The sequence below is a fragment of the Eleginops maclovinus genome, chromosome 13, assembly GCF_036324505.1.
Source record: "Eleginops maclovinus isolate JMC-PN-2008 ecotype Puerto Natales chromosome 13, JC_Emac_rtc_rv5, whole genome shotgun sequence".
NCBI lineage: Eukaryota > Metazoa > Chordata > Actinopteri > Perciformes > Eleginopidae > Eleginops > Eleginops maclovinus.
The window spans coordinates 1,617,901-1,637,764 of NC_086361.1; the positions used below are offsets into that span (position 1 = coordinate 1,617,901).

Below are 19,864 nucleotides of genomic sequence, written 5' to 3' on the forward strand. Positions count from 1 at the left end.
TTTTCTTCCCTGATGGCACGGGCATGTTCCAAGATGACAATCCCAGGATCCATCGGGCTCAGATTGTGAAAGAGTGGTTCAGGGAGCATGAGACATCATTTTCACACATGGATTGGCCCCCACAGAGTCCAGACCTGAACCTGATTGAGAATCTTTGGGATGTGCTGGAGAAGACTTTAATCTAAATAAAAACAATAAATGTTGTGACATTGCAGAAGCTTGTGAAAATGATGCCACAGCGAATGTGTGCCGTAATCAAAGCTAAAGGCGGTCTAACGAAATATTAGAGTGTGTGACCTTTCTTTTGGCCAGGCAGTGTATTTCACATCATTAATCCAGATCTGTAAATTAACTAAAGGTATTTAATTCATGTAGTCGAGTATACCATTTACCTCTGAACTGTAGTGGGGTAGAAGAGCAAAGTATCTCAAAATTGTTCTTCAGTACAGTACTTGGGAAATCTTCCCATTTCCTTCATTGGTACCTCCTCTAACTCTTCCTCCTCCTCTTCCTTCTCCTCCTCCTGTGCAGATTGGTACCTGGTACTCCAACAACACGTTGGCCATGAACTCCACGTCCCTGGACCTGAACGCGTCAGACACGTTGGTGAACAAGACGCTCATCGTCACCACGATACTGGTAATCTGTCATGACGTAGAGTTAGATATGACTGCATGATGGTCCTCTTCCTGAATCTGCTGCTGAATGATGTCACTTCCCCTCTGACAGGAGAACCCGTACGTGATGCGGAAGTCCAACTACCAGGACTTCCAGGGTAATGACCAGTATGAGGGATTCTGTGTGGACATGCTCCGAGAGCTGGCCGGCATCCTGAAGTTCTCCTTCAAGATCAAGCTGGTGGACGACGGGCTGTACGGGGCCCCGGAGCCCAACGGCAGCTGGACCGGCATGGTGGGAGAGCTGATCAACCGGGTGAGTGGGGAGAGGGAGGGGAACAGCATTTGACAAACTGTCAAGATTGAAAGTCTGGTATGTTTTTATTTGATTTGCGGTCCAAAAATCAGCTCTTATCTTCTTTTCCTTTCCATTATTCATTGACCTCTGTGTGAAAGGTCACGGGGTTAAGGAATAGTGGATAGGAGAATTCAACAGGATTTAGGAGAAGATGACCGGGCTTCAAGAGAATCCGACTGCACTTACACTATCCCACGTATTCATGTTGCGCCAGCGGACGTTATTAATGTGCGTCTGCTGTGGGGAACTACAGTTCTCTGTACAGGACTACTGAAAGACTCCAGAGACTCTGCACCGTGCTCTCTGATGGTGCTGTTTTATGCTTTATGAACGAGGACAACAGAGAGACATATACTCTTTATTACCAAGTTTGGAATTGAAATAAAAAAGGAAAGTGAAACTTGTGCTTGTCACCCTCACCCTCCGGTCTACACATATTAACCCACATGAATCCCAATACGTATGATTATATGAAATATTTAAAAAGAAATACAAATGTGTTTATAATAAACTAGTTATGCCTTAACATTTGACTTTGTATATAATCAATAAAACATGTTTTAAAACATTTAAGAAACCCCACACAGCTCAGTGAACACTGAAATGTGGACTGTATTTGATCATTTCAGTAAAATAGTAACATTCATATTTCTCCTTTTGATTAATACAGTGCAGAAAATTCAAAACAAAGACCTTTAGTAAAGTTTTAATTGCTTAATAAGCACCGTAACTTTCATGAAACGCATTTCTCATCAGGATCAGCTGTTTCAGTGAACGGCCGAATGTTGCGTCATGGCAAATGTTGCGGCCGCAAGGCATTGTGGGACAGCATTTCCTCCTTTCCTTTCCTAAAGGAAGGTCCAGTGTTTCCTAATCTAAAGGAGGTTATAAAGGAAGTTTCAGAGCTCCTTTCCTATCATCTACAGCAGGGGTGCCCAACCAGTCGATCGCGGTCTACCAGTCGATCACGGGCTGAGTTCCAGTCGATCGCGAGAAAATGTTGTGTGTAGGCTATCCTCCTACTGTTGTGTAAAATAGGCCTACATTAAAACTTCCAACTTAAAACTTCTTAAATAGGCACAATGAACAGCTGATCGCGTGAAGCAGTGTGTAGATTTGTACAGCTATAGTAAGGTAGATCAGGCATATACAACGTTTATGTTGGCAAAAAGTTGTAACTAAGGACTCGGAAGGGCGCGAGAAGCTTGACTAGAGCGAGTGGATACTACCATATGGCGGCAGAAGCTAAAACATCTAAAACTTATCATTTTCATTCAGAGTGGGAGGAGGATTATTTTTTCGTGTATTCGAATGCCAAGTCCATCTGTCTTATCTGCAATGCAAATGTGGCTTTACCAAAGAAAGGGAATTTGGAGCGGCATTTGAAGACGGTCCACAAGAGCTACGATACAAACTTCCCAGCTAAATCACCACTGCGCGCCCGAAAAGTCAAGGGATTGAAAAGTCAGCTAGCAGCACAACAGTCCATTTTTACCAGGCCCAATACCACGAGTAAGGCTGCAACCACAGCTTCTTATCGTGTCTGTTGTGTTCTTGCAAAAGGAAAGAAATCTTTCAAGGATGGTGAGATTGTGAAAGCCGCAGATGCACTTTTTGCCGATTTTAAAAATCGAAAGAAGAAGAAGACAAGAAGAAGAAGAAGAAGACATCAAGAAATTCTGTTACACGGCGATGCGAGGGAATGGCGGAGGATGTTGAAAAGCAATTGAGGAATGATGTTGACACATGTGAGTGTTTTTCTCTGCAATTCGATGAATCCACTGATGCTGTGGATGTGGCTCAGCTATGTGTGTTCATTAGAATGGTTTTTGACAATATGAGTGTAAAAGAAGAGCTGCTGACCATTTTGCCTTTGAAAGGGCACACAAGAGGCACAGATATTTTTCAGGTTTCTATGGAATTCGTTAGTAAGAGCAAGTTGCCTCTCTTCAATTAAAGAATTTCTGAAACGTTCAAACCATGCTGAATATGCACAGCTAGAAGACAGTCAGTGGCTCTTGGATTTAGCCTTTCTTACTGATCTGACTGACAAGCTCAATAACTTGAATCTAGAGCTGCAGGGTAAGAACAAACACATCATCAACATGATCAGCTCCACACATGGACACAGAACTTAAGCGTCAGGGCAAAGACTGTGTGGAGCTTGGGAGTGCACGTTATGATGATCAAGTGCAAAGCATCTTTTCAGAATTTGACTGCACTTTTTGGATCAACATATTTGTGTGAGTCTGCCTTTTCACATATGAAAATCATTAAGTCAAAATACAGATCCACCATGACTGATGACCACCTTGCGGTCTGCTTACGGCTGGCACTCAGCTCCTACTGTCCGGACTATGAGAGACTAGCTTCCTCCTCTCAGTGCCAGAAGTCCCACTAAGGTAGAGAACCACTTTTCCAACTTGAACTAGGCATTGTATTAATTGGGTTGTATGTTGTTGTGTTGTTACGGGCCAGTCCTAGGCCTACTTGTGCTTATTCTTTGCACGACGTACATTTACTTCAATAAATGTATTATTATTGTTAAAACTTGATTTTGTGTCAGAAAATGGTGTTATTATATAGGTGCACAATTAAATGTGACTACGCTATGGCTTTCTTTATGGCTTGGTAGATCTCGACACACTATCAACCTTAATAGTAGATCTTGGGCACCGCAGCAGCTGTTATCATGGCTGCCACTGAGGTTCTTCCGGGTCATTAAACTCCGTTAGGAATCTTCCTAAGATATACTAACTATTCGAGCAATGTTTCCAGAAATTAAAACAGATACCAAACGAAGAACACATGCACATTACCTCACATGGATTTTCTGAATGAGTTTTTTTCTGCAGAGTATTCTTGAACTAGGTCTCTCTTTTATATAAAGAGGCTAAAACCCTTTTTTCCCCACCCTTTTATCATATCAGAGTGGTGGAGGAATGAGTCCTAAACCATGAAATGAGTCAGCATTTTAGCACTTGCTGTTTCCCGGTCTCAAACTGTTTGAATGTGTTTTTGGTGAGAGACCTGTAAGGATGTCTGGGGTTATCACAAGCTGAAGAGATTTTCATTTTTGTTCTATCACAAATAATACTTGGGTAAATGACCCAAATATGTTGCTTTCAAGTGAATATTTGACAGAGTTAAGATCATCACCCGGAACAAGAACATGCTTGTAGGTTAGCATCATTTATAGCATTAAGATAACTTTTGACTTCTGGAGATTGAATTTACGCTCTCACTATAATATAAGTGGTGTTAATAGTTTGAAATGATCCTGCTGACCAAATGTGTGAGCATTATTAATGTGTGCTTGCTACAGATCATGAAATGGAAAGATCCTATTGATTATTAGGGAGCCCTTACAATTCTAACATCAGGGTAGGTGTACATCAACAAAGTGTTTATTCACAGTTGAACATGTGTGCACACCATAGCATCATGCTTTCGTATCAGAAAACTCAGAATCAAGCATGTCCTCACACTCTGACATTTCACGATGTTTCACAGTCAAACAAACGATGTGTTCTCCATTCCACACAGACCTGATTCTCATCCCCTGCAGAAACCTCTATCCTCTTTCTACAGCCCCCTGTTACAAGTCAAAACTAAAAAAGGTAACTAGACAAAACAAAAAATTATAGTATAGATGAGAGTAACACATGCGTCACTTCCGGGCAAAATAACAGCCCGACCCACTTTTGGGGGAAAACATTCGCTTTCGTTTGAATGGCGATACAAATTCTGAAGTTTTCGACAATCACGTGAAAAAACTAAGACAACCATGCTTTTTTTTTATCTGCAAGAAGACTATTCTGATGGTCAGACAGGCAAACTATAAAAAAATTTGGAGATCAATGATCTGCGTCGATTTACAGTTTAATTTAAATCAATAGGGAAATGATGTCTGGTCAGTGAGCTGGAGGACGAGTGGCAGGCTTACATTGAAACTGAGATTTCTGAATTACCCTCCTTTTTTCTGTAGAGGAAGTAAAGAACCAGAACTCTGGATTTATTTGTTGTTTGAGTTTCCATATATGACTCAGCAGCTTTAAGACATGAACACACTATTATTCGTTGTATGTGTTACTCTCATAGTTCGCTATTGATTTAAATCAAACAATAAATGGACACAGATCAATAGTCTCCAATGACATTTTTTAATAGATGGCCTATCTGACCATCATAATTGGGCTTCTTGTTATCTGAATTTTGTATGTGATTGCCGCAAACTTCAGAATCTGTATTGACCGCCATTCAAATGAAAGCGAATGTTTTTCCTCCAAAAGTTGGCGGGGCTGTAATTTTGCCAGGAAGTAACGTAGGTGTTACTCTCATCTATAGCTCCAACACATCCCTTCAGAGAGGTTAAACCATAAACTCCAGAACGTGCACTTCACCTTGCATCAGCCAATCAGCTTGCTACTCCCTCACTGCGAGTTGGAACCAGTCACGGCTCGTCCACACGGTTCCGTTGCGTTGAGGCTCGCGGTGAAAGTTGAGAAAAGTTCAACGTTTCAAATCCCACGTATGCAAATATGCCAGTACAAGCGCTAGCCAATCAAACCACGTGTATTTGTGTCCAGGGCGGCAGATTAACGCAACGGAACAGTGTGTACGCTGCATTACACCGCAACAAAATCACACCTGTTTGCTATCCTGGCTCCTGATTGGTGGAACAAGCTCCCCATTGATAACAGGACAGCAGAGGCTCTACACATCTTCTGCTGCAGAATGAAACCAACCTTTTTCCATTGTATAATGGCAACTCAATTCTACAAAAGAAAAGCCCTTCAAAAAGTTAATTTACGCCTTATAACTAACTCACCAGCTCTGACAATCGTATGATCCTGCATGAAGTGAAGTTATCTGCACTTTCCTTGTTGTTCGGAGTGTGAATCTCTTAAGGTTTTGGCACTTATTGTCGCTGTGGAAAAGAAGTCAGCCAAATGAAATGTAATGTATTGTGAGGGTTGGACATATGGTTCTTTCATTTAGGGAGTCCAACTCACACTGGTCCTCACAAACAGACTAAAGGAGTTCTCACACACACACACAGAACTCTGCACTTGCCGACATCTCTCTTTATGGTCTTAACTTTCTTTCACAGCGTTGTACTAAGCAATTGTCTGCACAGCTTTAATTAGACTCAACTGGACTTAAAATTAGCCACTTTGCTTGAGAAAACCGTTACTGGGGAGTCGGGGCTCCGGCTGAACGCCCGCTCAGCTGCCCTGTGCTCAGCTGCTCTGTGCTCAGCTGCTCTGTGCTCTGCTGCGGCTGCCGCTCTCCAGCAGCTCTGCCACTTGTGTAATTGGCTGACTCTTGTACTTCAGCTGAAGGTGCCATCACTGTCACTCGCTCAGAGCACTCATCTTACACAACCAGCCCCCCCCCCTCCTCCGCCGCCTGTTGCCATGACAACTGAAGCAGAACCAATGTTTGAGCAAGTTCAATTATCGTAGAGTGTTCAAGTTGGAGTGTGTGCTCAGCAGCACCAGTCCATCCACTCCTTTTAGTGTGTGAAGGTGGGGTCACACCTGAACCCACTGAAAGCAGAGAGAAGAAGTCAAATCCAAATCATCTGTTAACTGTTTTTTCTGGGTAGCTTTCTAGAGTCTCAATATTATTACCCAGAACCCACATTGACACAGATGTTACAGGACAATTAAATGTTCTGGAAAGTTCCTCATACAGCTTTACCCTTGATTTGAACTCATGAGGTTTCAAGGTTTCAAGGTGTTATTGGTCATATGCACAGCATATACAACGTTTATGTTGGCAATGAAAATCTTATATCCCATGCTCCTCCAACAACTCAACATATATGGTGCAAATAAGATGAATAAAATAGTGCAAAAAGAGAGAAGAATATTTACAATAACAACAATAAAGATTTAAGGATGTGAAATATATACATACTACAAGATACAAATACATTACAATAAATAGGGCCATAAGTGAATAAAATAACAACAAAGTGCAAGAGCAAAGGAATCGATCATAGGAAATAATCAGGAGCAGAGGCACCGTCCAAATATTTTTTGTTGTCGGTCCTTTAGGAACCGGCGGAAGACATTAAAAGATACAAGTTCAGACATTTTTAGTTCGGCCTGAAAATTGTTCCAAGTTGATGGGGCAGCAAAACTGAACGCTTTTTTCCCCAATTCCGTCCGAGCTCATGGGATATGCAAGCAGTAAGGAGAAGGAAACCAAGCCAAGCAGAGCCTTATAGATCATAAGCAACCAGTGAGTTTCTCTGCGAGTGCTCAATGATAGCCAACCAGACTCGGCATAAAGCTTACAGTGATGAGTGAGGCGGCCACAGCCAGTAAAAAACCTCAGTGCACTGTGATAAACAGTGTCCAAAGCAGATAGGCTTTTAGACAAAGCATACATGTACAGCACATCTCCATAGTCAACTAAAGGAACAAAAGTTGACGACACAAGCAATTTACGCACTCGCAAAGAAAAACACAGGCGATTTCTGTAATAGAAGCCAAGCTTAAGCCTGAGTTTTTTTTCCAGGTTTTCAATATGTGATTTAAAGGAGGGCTCCTGATCTAAAAGGAAACCCAAATATTTGTAATTGGTGACAACCTCGATTGGATTACCTCGAGCAGTTATTACAGACGTACTTTCAGTTGAGTAAGGAGCTTTTGAGAAAACCATGATTTTCGATTTGTTGGCATTTAGAACCAGTTTGAGACTTTGGCCTGTACAACATCAAAAGCAGACTGTAACATCTCAAATGCATGTACAACGAAAGACGCACAACAATAAATAACAGTGTCATCAGCATAAAAATGATAGGCTGCATTTGACAAATTGACACAAAGATCATTTATATAAATAGAAAATAGTAAGGGTCCTAGGACCGAGCCCTGTGGCACACCTTTAGTGATCTCTAGTGAGGATGATGTGGCATTGGTCATCTGAACACACTGAGTCCTGTGAGACAGGTAGTCAGCAAACCAGGTAGATGCCTGGTTAGAAATGCCAATTTTCTTCAGGATACTGATCAATATCTCGTGGTCGACCGTGTCAAAAGCCTTAGAGAGATCAATAAAAAGGGCCACATACTTTTTTTAAATCAAGCGCTTCAATAAGATCGCTTAAAGCTTTCAGGGCAGCAGTAACTGTACTATGTTGCTTCCTAAAGCCAGATTGAAAGTTATTTAAAATACTATTTGATTCTAAGAAATCTTTTAATTGTTCACTGATTATTTTTTCCAATATTTTTTCAGCAATGCTTAATTTGGAAATAGGCCTGTAATTATTCACGTCTGATGGGTCACCCCCTTTTAACAAGGGAAGGACAAAAGCGGATTTCCAAGCTTTTGGGAGTTTGTTGGTGCTGAGGCTGAGATTGAAAATGTGAGTCAGAGGCCCAGCTATATGATTGGCAGCCAACTTCAAGAAGAAAGGGTCCAATTGGTCGGGACCAGCTGCTTTGTTAGCATCCAAGCTGATTAGGGCTCTACACACCTCAGATGCGGACACAGGCTCAAAGTAAAAGGAATTATCTGTGAGGCTGCTTACAGCCTCATCCTTAGAGTCCTGGGCCACAACAGAATGGCCCACAGAGACAAAATGCTCATTGAAGAAATTTAGCTTTAACAGATTACCAGTGAAATTAACTGAGCCTTTAACCAAGACATTTGGTAGTTCATTTTTACTGAACAGCGCCAGATGTCGACTTCACCACCTTCCAAAATGTCTTTGGATCATTTAGGTTTCTTGTGGTTTCTGTTAAATAGAACTCAGCTTTAGCCTTCTTAATCGAAGACGTACATTTATTACGCAGCAGACGGAAATAATGCCAATCGTTTTCGGATTTTGTTTTCGAGCTCTAGCCCATGCAGCATCTCTGTCTTTTATAAGATTTCCGATTTCTGAATGAAACCAAGGATTGTTGCGCCCTTTCACCCGGAATTTCCTAAAGGGAGCATGGGTGTTAATTAGATTCAGAAATTCATCATGAAAATAACTCCAGGCCATTTCCACATCATCAAATAAGGATCCTGTCCCATTTACAGTAATACAGGTCGCGGAAGAAGGCTTGTTCATGAAACTCTTTAAAGTCTCTCTTGTATACAATGTGTGGCTTGGTCTTAGGGAGTTTAGCATTTCTAACCACTGCGATGGTAGAGTGATCACTCAGATCATTTGCAAAGACACCTATATTACTGTACTTATGAGGTGCATTAGCCAGAACAAGATCAAGAAGCGAGGATCTAACGGGAAATTTAATATTAGGTTGGGTTGGGCTATCGATGAGTTGAGTTAGATTCAGAGAGTCACAGACACTTTTTAGGCAATCTGAAGTTGAGGATAACCAGTCGTAGTTTAAGTCCCCCACAAGAGCCATTTCACTGGTGTTAAACCCTGCCATATGATTAGATAAGTTCGAAAGAGCCTCACTGCAGGCCGAGGGGGGTCTATAGCAGCCCATAATTATAAGAAACTGGCCTTGAGCAAACTCAAGTTTTAGAGCAAGCAATTCAAATTGTTTAGTTAAAGATATAGATGTAATGGGGGTGGCCTGAAATTTCTTTTTGATGTAAATGGCAACACCTCCTCCTTTCCTGGGCTGATCAAAACGAAAAACATTGTAAACACTGATAGAAATGTTAACTGGTCCACAGTCCACTTTCGAGTGGTTATCTGTCTACATCGTCGTAGGAAGAAAGGCTGATCTCAAACTTTTCAAATTGTTTTCCGCTCTAAGGTTCCCCCGGTCCCATTGTCACTCATTGGTTAGCAGCAGGGGACGCAACCTATTGGCCCCCTGCCGTCACATGGGCATATCTCCGTCTCTTCTATGGGCTGGGGATCCATGACGTATTCAGCTACGTCTCCTTCTTCAATAATAATTCTCTCATATTATCTTTGTTCACGTAATTAATCGTCACATTCATTGGGATTGTTACATAATTAAACACACAATAATACATGATAATGTAGCGTCAAAGAGTGGTAGTATGTATATCCATGTATCATTGTTATTATACTCACACTCTCGATCTTCCTTTAGCTCTATGCTACTTGAGGCTAAAAACAATAACATCCGTTACTACCGGAAGTTCAAGCTTTGGTCCATCCGGAAACAGCGAATTATGCCATTTACAGTTCCACTTCAATATATTGATTTATCCCACAGAACCCCACAGCATCGACGATGATGAGGAGGGTCTGGTTCCCTGTAAATCTCCAGTCGTTTGAAGAGTGGTGTGTTCTTCCCTGGTAGTGCTTGGCAGGAGGGGGGTATCTCTAGGCTATATCAGGCATACGTGTGATATTTTCTGTATTTTGTTGCGCTCTCTGGAAGCGGTTAGGGTTAGTGACTACAATTACAAAACGTGTGTGGTGTGTAAAGGCATTCCACCGTGATGCAGAAGTTGCTGTGTGTCACGTTCATGTCTCCTGTCTTACCCTGCTAACAGCAGCCTGTGTGTGAGCGTCACGTGATGGTGATGGAAGCTGATCACTGCGTTCTTACTAATTCTACAACTGTTCCACTTACACTGTAGGGTCCATCAGGGGCAAAACTGGCTGTTTTTACCTTCTGGAATTTCAGATCTCACAAACCAACCATATCACACACACACACACACACACACACACACACACACACACACACACACGCACTTCTCTCTCTCCAAAAAGCCTGGCAGTCTGATAAAAGCAGGTGGAATTCGTTTAGCAAGTGTCTCCTCGTTAATCAAGGAAGTGTTAATTGTGGAGCAGAGAGGAGTCTGGGGTCCAGATAAACCTCCACTATGGATCTCCTCTGCGTCTCTCTGTTGAATTTACACTTAATGACATTATCTTTCAACTTACATTCTACTCTGCTGCCATTAAGCAGCCAGGTTCACTTGCGGCTGATAGAGAAACACTTCTAAACGTTCCCTTAGTTCAGGCTGTAACAGAGCAGGGGTGTTTGAATTGAATAGGCATGAAGAAGTATTCCATATCTTTTTTTTTACTGAAGTTACAGCATCACCTCCACCAGGCGAGATTGAGACGATATGGAGCTGCATAAAACTTCAGCCAAAATATATATATATACAGCTGCGGAAAAAATTAAGAGATCACCATCATTTTCTCTTGTTTTACTGTTCATAGGTAAATCTTTGAGTTAAATGAATTTTTATTTCATTTTATTGTATTCTCTAAACCAGTCGTTTTAAACTTGTTTTGGTCAAGGCACACCAAAGACCAAACCAAAATCTCCAGGCACACCTATAATCATATCCGGGCAAAATACCCTCTATAGCACATAGTATCACTGTAATCATTCTGTGAAAAAAACCTTTTTATTTACTAATGCTAAAGCATATAAGTCCTATTGTTTCTATATTGTGAAATTACTGTATAGACAAAGTACCGACAAAGTAAATTGAAAATCATTCATAACCTTTTTTTCAGTTCAGTGCACTAGGCCTAATTGTTTAAAAATCCCAAGGCACACCGGGATTTGTCTCACGGCACACCAGTGTGCGCGCGCCACACCGTTTGGGAGCCACTGCTCTAAACTATTGACAATTTTTCTCTGTTTTGGAATTCAACAGACACTGGAATGGTTGCCATACATGTAGAGATAAAGATTTAATTCTTTCCGCGGCTGTATATTTAAAGTAAAGTCCTAATGACACTGAAAAACTGAAACTTTAATTAGATGTATTATGTCAACAGGTTACACATACTGTACCTGTATTAAGTTAGTTGAAAGCAATAATATTAGGTCGAACCTATCAGAACTTAATCATATTGATATCAACTAATTTAATACAGTTATTTCCAACCTGTTGACATAATACATTTTATCTAAAGTTAACGTTTCAATTTTTTCACTGCAGGCTTCGGTGGGTTAATTTAAACAATTTAAACAATTACTAAATACCTATTAAACATTGTATAAGTAACTTTATCTGAGAGTCTAAAAGTAATGTTACTTTCCATTATCTTTGGATAACCTCAATATCAGATGCAATGCAAATAAATATGAGAGATCAATAAGAAGTTTTTAGGTGTATTATGTGAGACAACAGATCAGTGTAACCTTAGAAAAGGAGAAACCAAGATATTTAGGATCAGAATGATTGTATTCATAGGAAAAGCTGCCTTTCATGAAGCATATTCAGGATTTACACCAACACTGGAACACATGAGCACATACTACAGCTTAAAGAAGAGGAATAAAACCAGAGCTGAAATGCTCCGTTTCAGTTTAACACACACAGTTAAGCTCACACACACTATTTTATCAACATATAGGTTCACCTGCTGAATTAAAAACAGAACAAATGAAGGAAAAAAAAAAAAAACTGAAAACCATAAAGCAGATTCAGGCAGTAGGTGTATAGATTCACGCTTAAAGTATTAGTCTCCAGAACAGAACAGGCATAAATTGTAGAATGGTACTGATATAGAAAATTACATTTCTGGTATTGTGACATGGATTGACACCACTCGTCTTGTGATGCTCAACCAACAGAATTTATTAAAAAAAACTCACAGCAATGTCCCTCTTCAGAAATCCTGACCCTGTTAATCCAGATAATCTACAGACCTTGTTGTGAGCAGTTATATGTAGGAACTATTTTCTTTCCACCGCGCTACACATACCAAACATATCAATGTGCTAAAGGTCTCTCGCTTTACAGATTTGATTTGAAACTAAGGTTTTAGTCCCTTCAAAAATCCAGACTGTGACTTCTTTTAAAGAGGTTAAATTTGCAATATAGCAGTGTGCAGGGACCTACTTTTTTATTAAAAACCTCATACTCACGTGAAATAGAAAGTGGATGTGCTCAGCATCATTTCAAGTATGTGTTTGCTTGCTAGGGTGACCAGGTGCCAACAAGCCATATCTGGGACAAAGAGTACATTTGTGCGGGACAATGCGGGACATGTTACTGTGTTGCTAAGAGCTAGTTTAGATTGAAATATAATGTCTAATGCCCACCCCTAAAAATAAACATTTCTACTGAAACTATTTGCTTATGGATATAAATACCAACATTTTACTATGGTTGAATTGTTTTCACAAACTATGCAAGTAAAGGAATTAAATTATCATCTGTGAATACTCTTCTTTTCTTTGACGATCTTCGTGTGCTAAAGTTTAGTAAACGTTTATTAAATCAGCTGCTGTTACTTCATCTGTTTGGTAATTCTCTTTTGGTTTCAGGAAAGATAAATCCACTGATCGATATTTTCTTTATGAGGCAGGTGTTTCTTGTGAGTTTCGAGGAAGTATCGCTCCAAAACTTTTTCACCTCCATGCGCAATTGAAAACAAAACCTCCCTGGGAGTCGCCCTCCATGGCTACACCCATAAGTAAATACATTTCTCTGTTGATTGATTGACATCTGACACAGCTAATGGTGAGAGCCCTCTCTTGTTTTATAACACCTTTGGTTAAAAGCCAAGATTTAAATGGGCAACTGTCAATCAAATGCGGGACATCGGCAAAATGTGTGGAACAAATGATAAAAATGCTGTGCAGGTGCGCACAAAGCAGGACACCTGGTCACCCTATTTCTTGCAATGGGACCAGTGTGAGCTCCATGTTTAACACACTGAGCCAGGAAGCAGAGCTCTCATCTGTCCGTCTCCTGAGAGATTTAACAAAGATCATTCACTGGTACCAGCAGACGCATTTAGAAAGACCTGTGATTTATGTACAATAAAAATCTATATTTCATTAAAAGTGTCTTTGCAAAGAAGATCCATTATTTGAGGCAAAGTGCTGCCTCTTATTGCTCCTGCAGCCGAACAACAGGAAGTGACCTTGAGATGAGAGACGTGTGAGATGAGACGCAGCTGGTGCTCGGTGTGACGGGTCAGAATGCACGTTTTTCAGAAAGAAATAGTTGAAACCGAGCAGCTAATATAAGTATAGAGAGTAACAGCTTAGCACATCGTGTGGGAATACAATCTATCTACTCTACACACACACTCTCAGAATCAGAATCAGAATAACTTTAATTGTCCCACAGAGGGGACATTTTCCTTATTACAGCAGAAAAAGTCAAAGACAGCTTAATGTTACACCAAGATACTAAAAAAATATATTTACAATCACACAATTTACAAAATACACAAAATAAAAGTATAGCAGCCAGATATGTATTGCACAGTTATTAACTCAACAGGGGGTGTTATAGTCAGTGATGTTATATGTGAGGGGGTCTACCGGGGGCCATGATGGTTATAGAGTCTGACCTTTGCAGGAAGGAAGGACCTGCGGTATCTCTCCGTGAGACACCTCGGGTGCAGCAGCCTGTCGCCGAAGGAGCTGCACAGTGCGGACAGGGTGTCCAGGAGGGGGTGGGACACATTGCACCCACTCTTATAATTCAGCGGTACAATTCAATGATAAACCGCAGAATTGTACCGTAGTAATGAATTTCTTGAGCAGAGAAAACGTGAGAACTTCTTCTCTCATCTCTCTTCAAACCACTCACAGAAACAGATGGTAAACAATTAAAGTTTGAATACTTAAGTTCAGTTTGAAATGTATGGCTGATATTTAAATGACTCACTCACACAGATTCAAACAGGAGGAAATGTCAAGATTTGAGGGCGGAATTAGAGGAACCATTATTTCTGAAGCCTAGTTTTTCTTCCAGAATTTTTCTATTAAAGCCAAAAAAACAACACATCTCAATTTGATTTTGACTAATCTGCCAACCGAACATCAGAGATATGTGACCTACCACACAAAGGGGGAGCTCCCTTTATACACAATGTTTGTCACAGGTCACAATGTGCTAGTGGTGCTTTACTGCCTGTGAGCCCCTGTATGATGAGGTCCAATAGCAATATTAGATCACAAAGCTGGTATTAATAGGGCAGCAGAGTTCCTGCCCATGCTAACGGCGTCGTACTGTGATGCAGTGATGTTTTCTTACGCTGACCAGGAAGTTAGCATTCTGAGGGCTCCCTCCACAAAAGCAGCGGGATTGTTATATGTGATTCTGGTGTATTGCAGAAATCAACGGTGGTAAATTCACATTTATGATACTCACACGTGTTGACACCACATGTCAGTCACATGGCTGTGCATCACCACCGCTAAGCTAAAGGCTAAGCTAATGTTCAGTACGTTTACTGGTCTCATTTAGACGATTGTTAGCAACCATGCAGAAGCCTTGGACATTCAGCTGTGGGGTATTTACTGACGTAATTGATGTTGTAGAAAAAACTTGTTAACCACAGACCTTACTTCAGTCCCTGAAGCAAAACATGAAAAAAAAACATTGACTTTTATACGAGGGAGCTCTTGTATAATGCTGACTCATTTCTGGATTTTAGGAGTCATTCCTGCAACACTCTATATGCTACCCCTGCAGAATGTTTAGTCAGTCCTGCCATCTGTGCGAATGAGTTTACATTCAGAGCAAGGGTCGGCATTGGGCACTTGGAACTTTTGATGATGGTGATGATTATTTGAACTTAAAACGTTTAAATTATGCTTTTCTGGTTATAACCCGCCCTTTCGTGTGTTATGTAGCTTTTTCTGCATGTAAACGGCCTGCAAAGTCCCAAACCCTCAAAGTACACCCTGTAGTGAGTAAAACTCTAAAGCAGAAAAGACGTGTCTATGCTGCTCTCCAACGCCTCTTTGTAGATTTTTCGTTTTCCGTTTTTTTTCTTCCGGGAGCTATTGACGTCACTAAATCTGGAGACCAATTGGTGAGTTGGCACGGCCATAGCTATAAACCAATAGGAACACCCTCTGCCAACCAACCATTTACTGTTGGAAGGCTCAAATATCAAGAAAGTACTGTGCCCTGAAATGTGAGGGGAAATGTCATCCGTTTGCCTTACCGAAGGCAGAACCACAAAAAAGTCAGTGGTTGAAATTTATTTTTAACACTGTTCCTTCAACGAAGTACTGTACTGTGTGGCCGGCATTTCACAGACTACAGCTTCAAAAACCTTGCACAGGGTGATGCTGATATGCAAAGCGTGCAGTACTGAAGGACGAGGCTTTTCCTACTTTGTCTCAGTTCTAACATCTGAAATGTAAGAGCGATACAAAATAAAAACGTTCCAATGTGAAACCGCCTGCTCCAGTCTACTCTGGGATGGTGGATCAGGTCCATCACGCTGGTCTGTGTCATTTTCAGGATCAGACTCCGGTTCAAACATATATGGATATACCCTAACACCAGTGGCGGCTGGTGAAAAAAAATCTTGGTGGGGCTAGTGTGCCAACAGATTTCCCTGCCTAATCTAGCATAAGCATTCAAATGAACAGTCGGAAAATGACTACAGTTCCACAATAATAATTTAATTTCACAGTTTCCAGCTTCACAGAAAAAGTAACAATTTACAGCTATATTAGACTTTATGCTATCAAATACTATACAATACAATCAAGGGATAAATTAACAACAAGGGTATGATTTCAGCTGAATCTATACAAATCAACAGTGAGTGAGTGAATGAGTGAGTGTGGGTTGAGAAGAGAGAATGAAACAGAACTTTCCTATTCAAATGTAACATATACAAAGAATTTAGAACCAAGTTATTTCATGTCATTGCATGTCACAGCCTGAGAGAAACAACAAAGCATTCTCCACAACTATATTACAATTACATACTATAATATTATTACATATTACATCGCCATCATCTCTCTTCGTCGTCGCGCGTATTTTTCCCCACGTAGCGTAGGACAGAGTCTGGGAGTCGCACTGCGAAAAAAAACTATCGCTGGCTCCTTATGTAGCTACAGCAATCCTAAACCTTCACGCATTTTACGTAGCAGTTGGGGCTAAATTTCCAGCGCCCCACCGGCGTTAAATTTGGCGACGTTGATAGGCCAATTATTCATAATTTCCCCCTAGCAACCATAACCGGATTGGCTGTTTAGCTGCCGGTCAGGGGCACTTTGCCGATCGCCCCATGAGAGAATGATACACTGTCTGTCAGTGCAAATTCACTGTTTAATGAGTGTTAGTTGGTGGAAATGTTGTTTAAATGATTTAAATTGCATGTAGGCACACACACTATTAAGTAAAACTGACATAGATTTTTAAAAAAAATATGCAAAAAATGTTTTTTCCCCTCAACAGCTGGTGGGGCAGAGCCCCAGCGCCCCCTATGGGCCAGCCGCCTCTGCCTAACACATAAACTGATGCGCAGCTGTAAAGGGAAGGCTGGGAAAGCACTCTGTTAGACAGGGGCGGAGCCTCTGTGGTTGTTGACCAATCAGAACAGAGTGGGCAAGCTGACCAATCAGAGCACACTGGGCTCATCGGAAGGGGGGGGCAGGAGCTCTGACAAGGCATTAGGACAGAGAGTGAATAGAGATACTCTACAGAGATGCTGTATGAGAAAATCAATTTGATTTTGGAACATTGAACAATGTAATTCTATTCTAGTACACCTCAACAATGGAATTATGATCAGTAAAAACGGACACAATATGGGACCTTTAAATCGATTTCCTCTTCATTTGTAGGGCATGTTAATAATTATTACTCAATTTCTCCCTCTCTCTCCCTCACTGTCTCTCTCTCTCTCTCTCTCTGTCTCTCTGCAGAAAGCGGACGTGGCTGTGGCCGGCTTCACCATCACCTCAGAGAGAGAGAAGGTGATCGATTTCTCCAAACCCTTCATGACTCTGGGGATCAGCATCCTCTACCGGGTTCATCTGGTAATTGTATTATTTTTTCGTTTCAAATTTAAACCCAGCCATAAACTTTATTATGTATTTGGTTTTTCATTTGTTAAAGAAGACATAGAATCTAAAAGTGTTTTAATTTTTTCATACTACCTCTTTTCACCCTCTGTCTGAAACCAGAGCTCAGTCTGCTCTGATTGGTTAGCTGGGCCGGCTCTGTTGTGAATGGTAAACCGCTTAAGATGTCCCGCCCCTAAGCCTAACACGTACAATGTGTTGGAGCGCTAGCCAATAAATTGTTATGTTGTGATATCTTCATGTTACTCAAGTAGGAGAAGGGGTCCAATGGAGGCATTTCAGGCAGGGTGGGTATGAGAGAAACTCCGTCTGGAGGGAGCACAGGTTAGCCTTTGCCGACCATTTACATGCACTTAAACCTATAGAACACACTAAAGGAGAGGGAACACCGCAAGAAGCATCATTTAGGTTTAACCAGTGGCGGTGCGTCAATAGTGGGCGCTTGGGCGCCGCCCACCCTGACTTTTTGAGTTAAAAAACGTTATATATACAACATAATTGAAATAAGAAATGTACCGTGTTTATGGGTTAAATGTGTATGGGAGACCACTGTCAAGAACCGCTAAAATGTGTCCGGACATAATATATTGCCATTCGCCTTTTCTGAGAATAGGCAGGTCGGCTACCGTCCGTGGGCGCCGATAACATGGGAGTCTATAGGAGAGCTTATACTTTTCTCAGTCATTTTAGCAAGGATAGCTTTTCATTGGAGGATGAAACTTAGATCTGTGGGCAATGGCATTGTTTCTTAGTTCAATGTGACATTCTTAGATACGCGATTGGACTATTTCGGCGAATCAGCATCGTTATCATTCCCTAACCACAAGCGTAAAGAGCAGCACCGTAGCTAGCTGAAACTTAGATTGAGTGAATATGGCGACATCGATGGCTGAGAACTCCGTGCAAGCTCTACTTAAAACACCGTTTCATCGACTATCAGATGTCGAAAAGAAGAAATTGAAAGACTTGGGACCCGAGCGTCCGGATTTAAACATTCAACAGACGACCACTGATCGCGGGAGAACCTACACTCGGACTTTCTCCTCAAACTTGTATGCTAAGCGGAATTGGTTAGCTGGTTGTACAGTGAGCAATGCCTTTTTTTGTTTCCCTTGTCTGTTATTTCAAAGTCCTGGGACTGAAACACTTTGGACTACAACCGGGATGAAGGATCTAAAGCACTTCACACAAAAATGTAAGAAGCACGAATGTGGCCGCAGCCACCTAACCAACTGTCTTAAGCTAAACCTCTAAAAAAGTGCTATTTAAACCGTGCCGCCCAACTGCGCCCCCCCCCAAAAAAAATGTTCACCAGCCGCCACTGGGTTTAACACCTGTGTATTTAACCCAGAGAGGACATCGAATGATTCTGACCTACAAAAACCTATTTGGCTAAAATAATCCTGCTGGGGAGAACTTTAGCCCTTAAGCAAAAGTAATACTGCTCTATCCTGCTTAAAGTGAGTCAGTGTTGTGGTTCTGAAATAACTCTCTGAACCCCAACAGCTTCAGGCGCTCTCTTTTTAGTCACGGTGGCCTCACCGCAGTCCTACATCTTTATGGAAACAGCTCCAACCTGGCTGGAAATAAGGAGGATTCTAAAATGTCCTTGGTCTAGTATGACACAGTTACATATACAATGCCACAAATCATAAGAAACGATACAAATATGTTTAATTTCTGTGAAGATTTGAATATGATGTATTTATGCAACCTGTCTGCCCACAGTGACTTCCATAAAACATGCCTTTCAGCCCCAGTGGTTGCAGGCCCCTGGAAAAAGGGAGTTTAAATGTTTGCTGTGATTTAGCTGAGCTGTCCCCGAGACAGAGCTGAACCTGGTTCACAGGCTGAAGGACTGCAGATGAATATTAAATCACTACAGGAGGCCGGAGGCTCCTATAGTATCCGGCTCAGGTCACACAGTTACACTGTGAGTTCAGAACAGAGCAGCAGCAAATATGATTCAGTAGAGAAATGTGACAGGAGCTGCTGCTTGGCGCACATTACTTTTTTAGCCTTTGAGGGAGGATAGGGGGCGGTCTCCTGACTGGAATTACAAACAGAATGAAGTGCATGCTTCAGACCCCTGCTTTGGTGGGAGATTTGGGTGAACCAGCAAGCCAGAAACTACTTTTTGAATCTGCATAGAAGATGCAGTGA

At 41.4% G+C, this 19,864-nt stretch overlaps 1 protein-coding gene across 1 annotated transcript in view; it reads left to right on the forward strand.

Annotated features, from left to right (window-relative positions):
• The window catches only part of LOC134874670 (glutamate receptor ionotropic, kainate 5-like), a 290,705-nt gene that overhangs the window by 238,152 nt on the left and 32,689 nt on the right, over nucleotides 1-19,864 (forward strand). Inside the window, exons 11-13 of the mRNA XM_063898761.1 lie at nucleotides 532-639; nucleotides 730-933; nucleotides 17,543-17,656. Of these exons, the coding sequence (XP_063754831.1) occupies nucleotides 532-639; nucleotides 730-933; nucleotides 17,543-17,656 (426 nt within the window). The remainder of the gene's footprint in view (nucleotides 1-531; nucleotides 640-729; nucleotides 934-17,542; nucleotides 17,657-19,864) is intronic.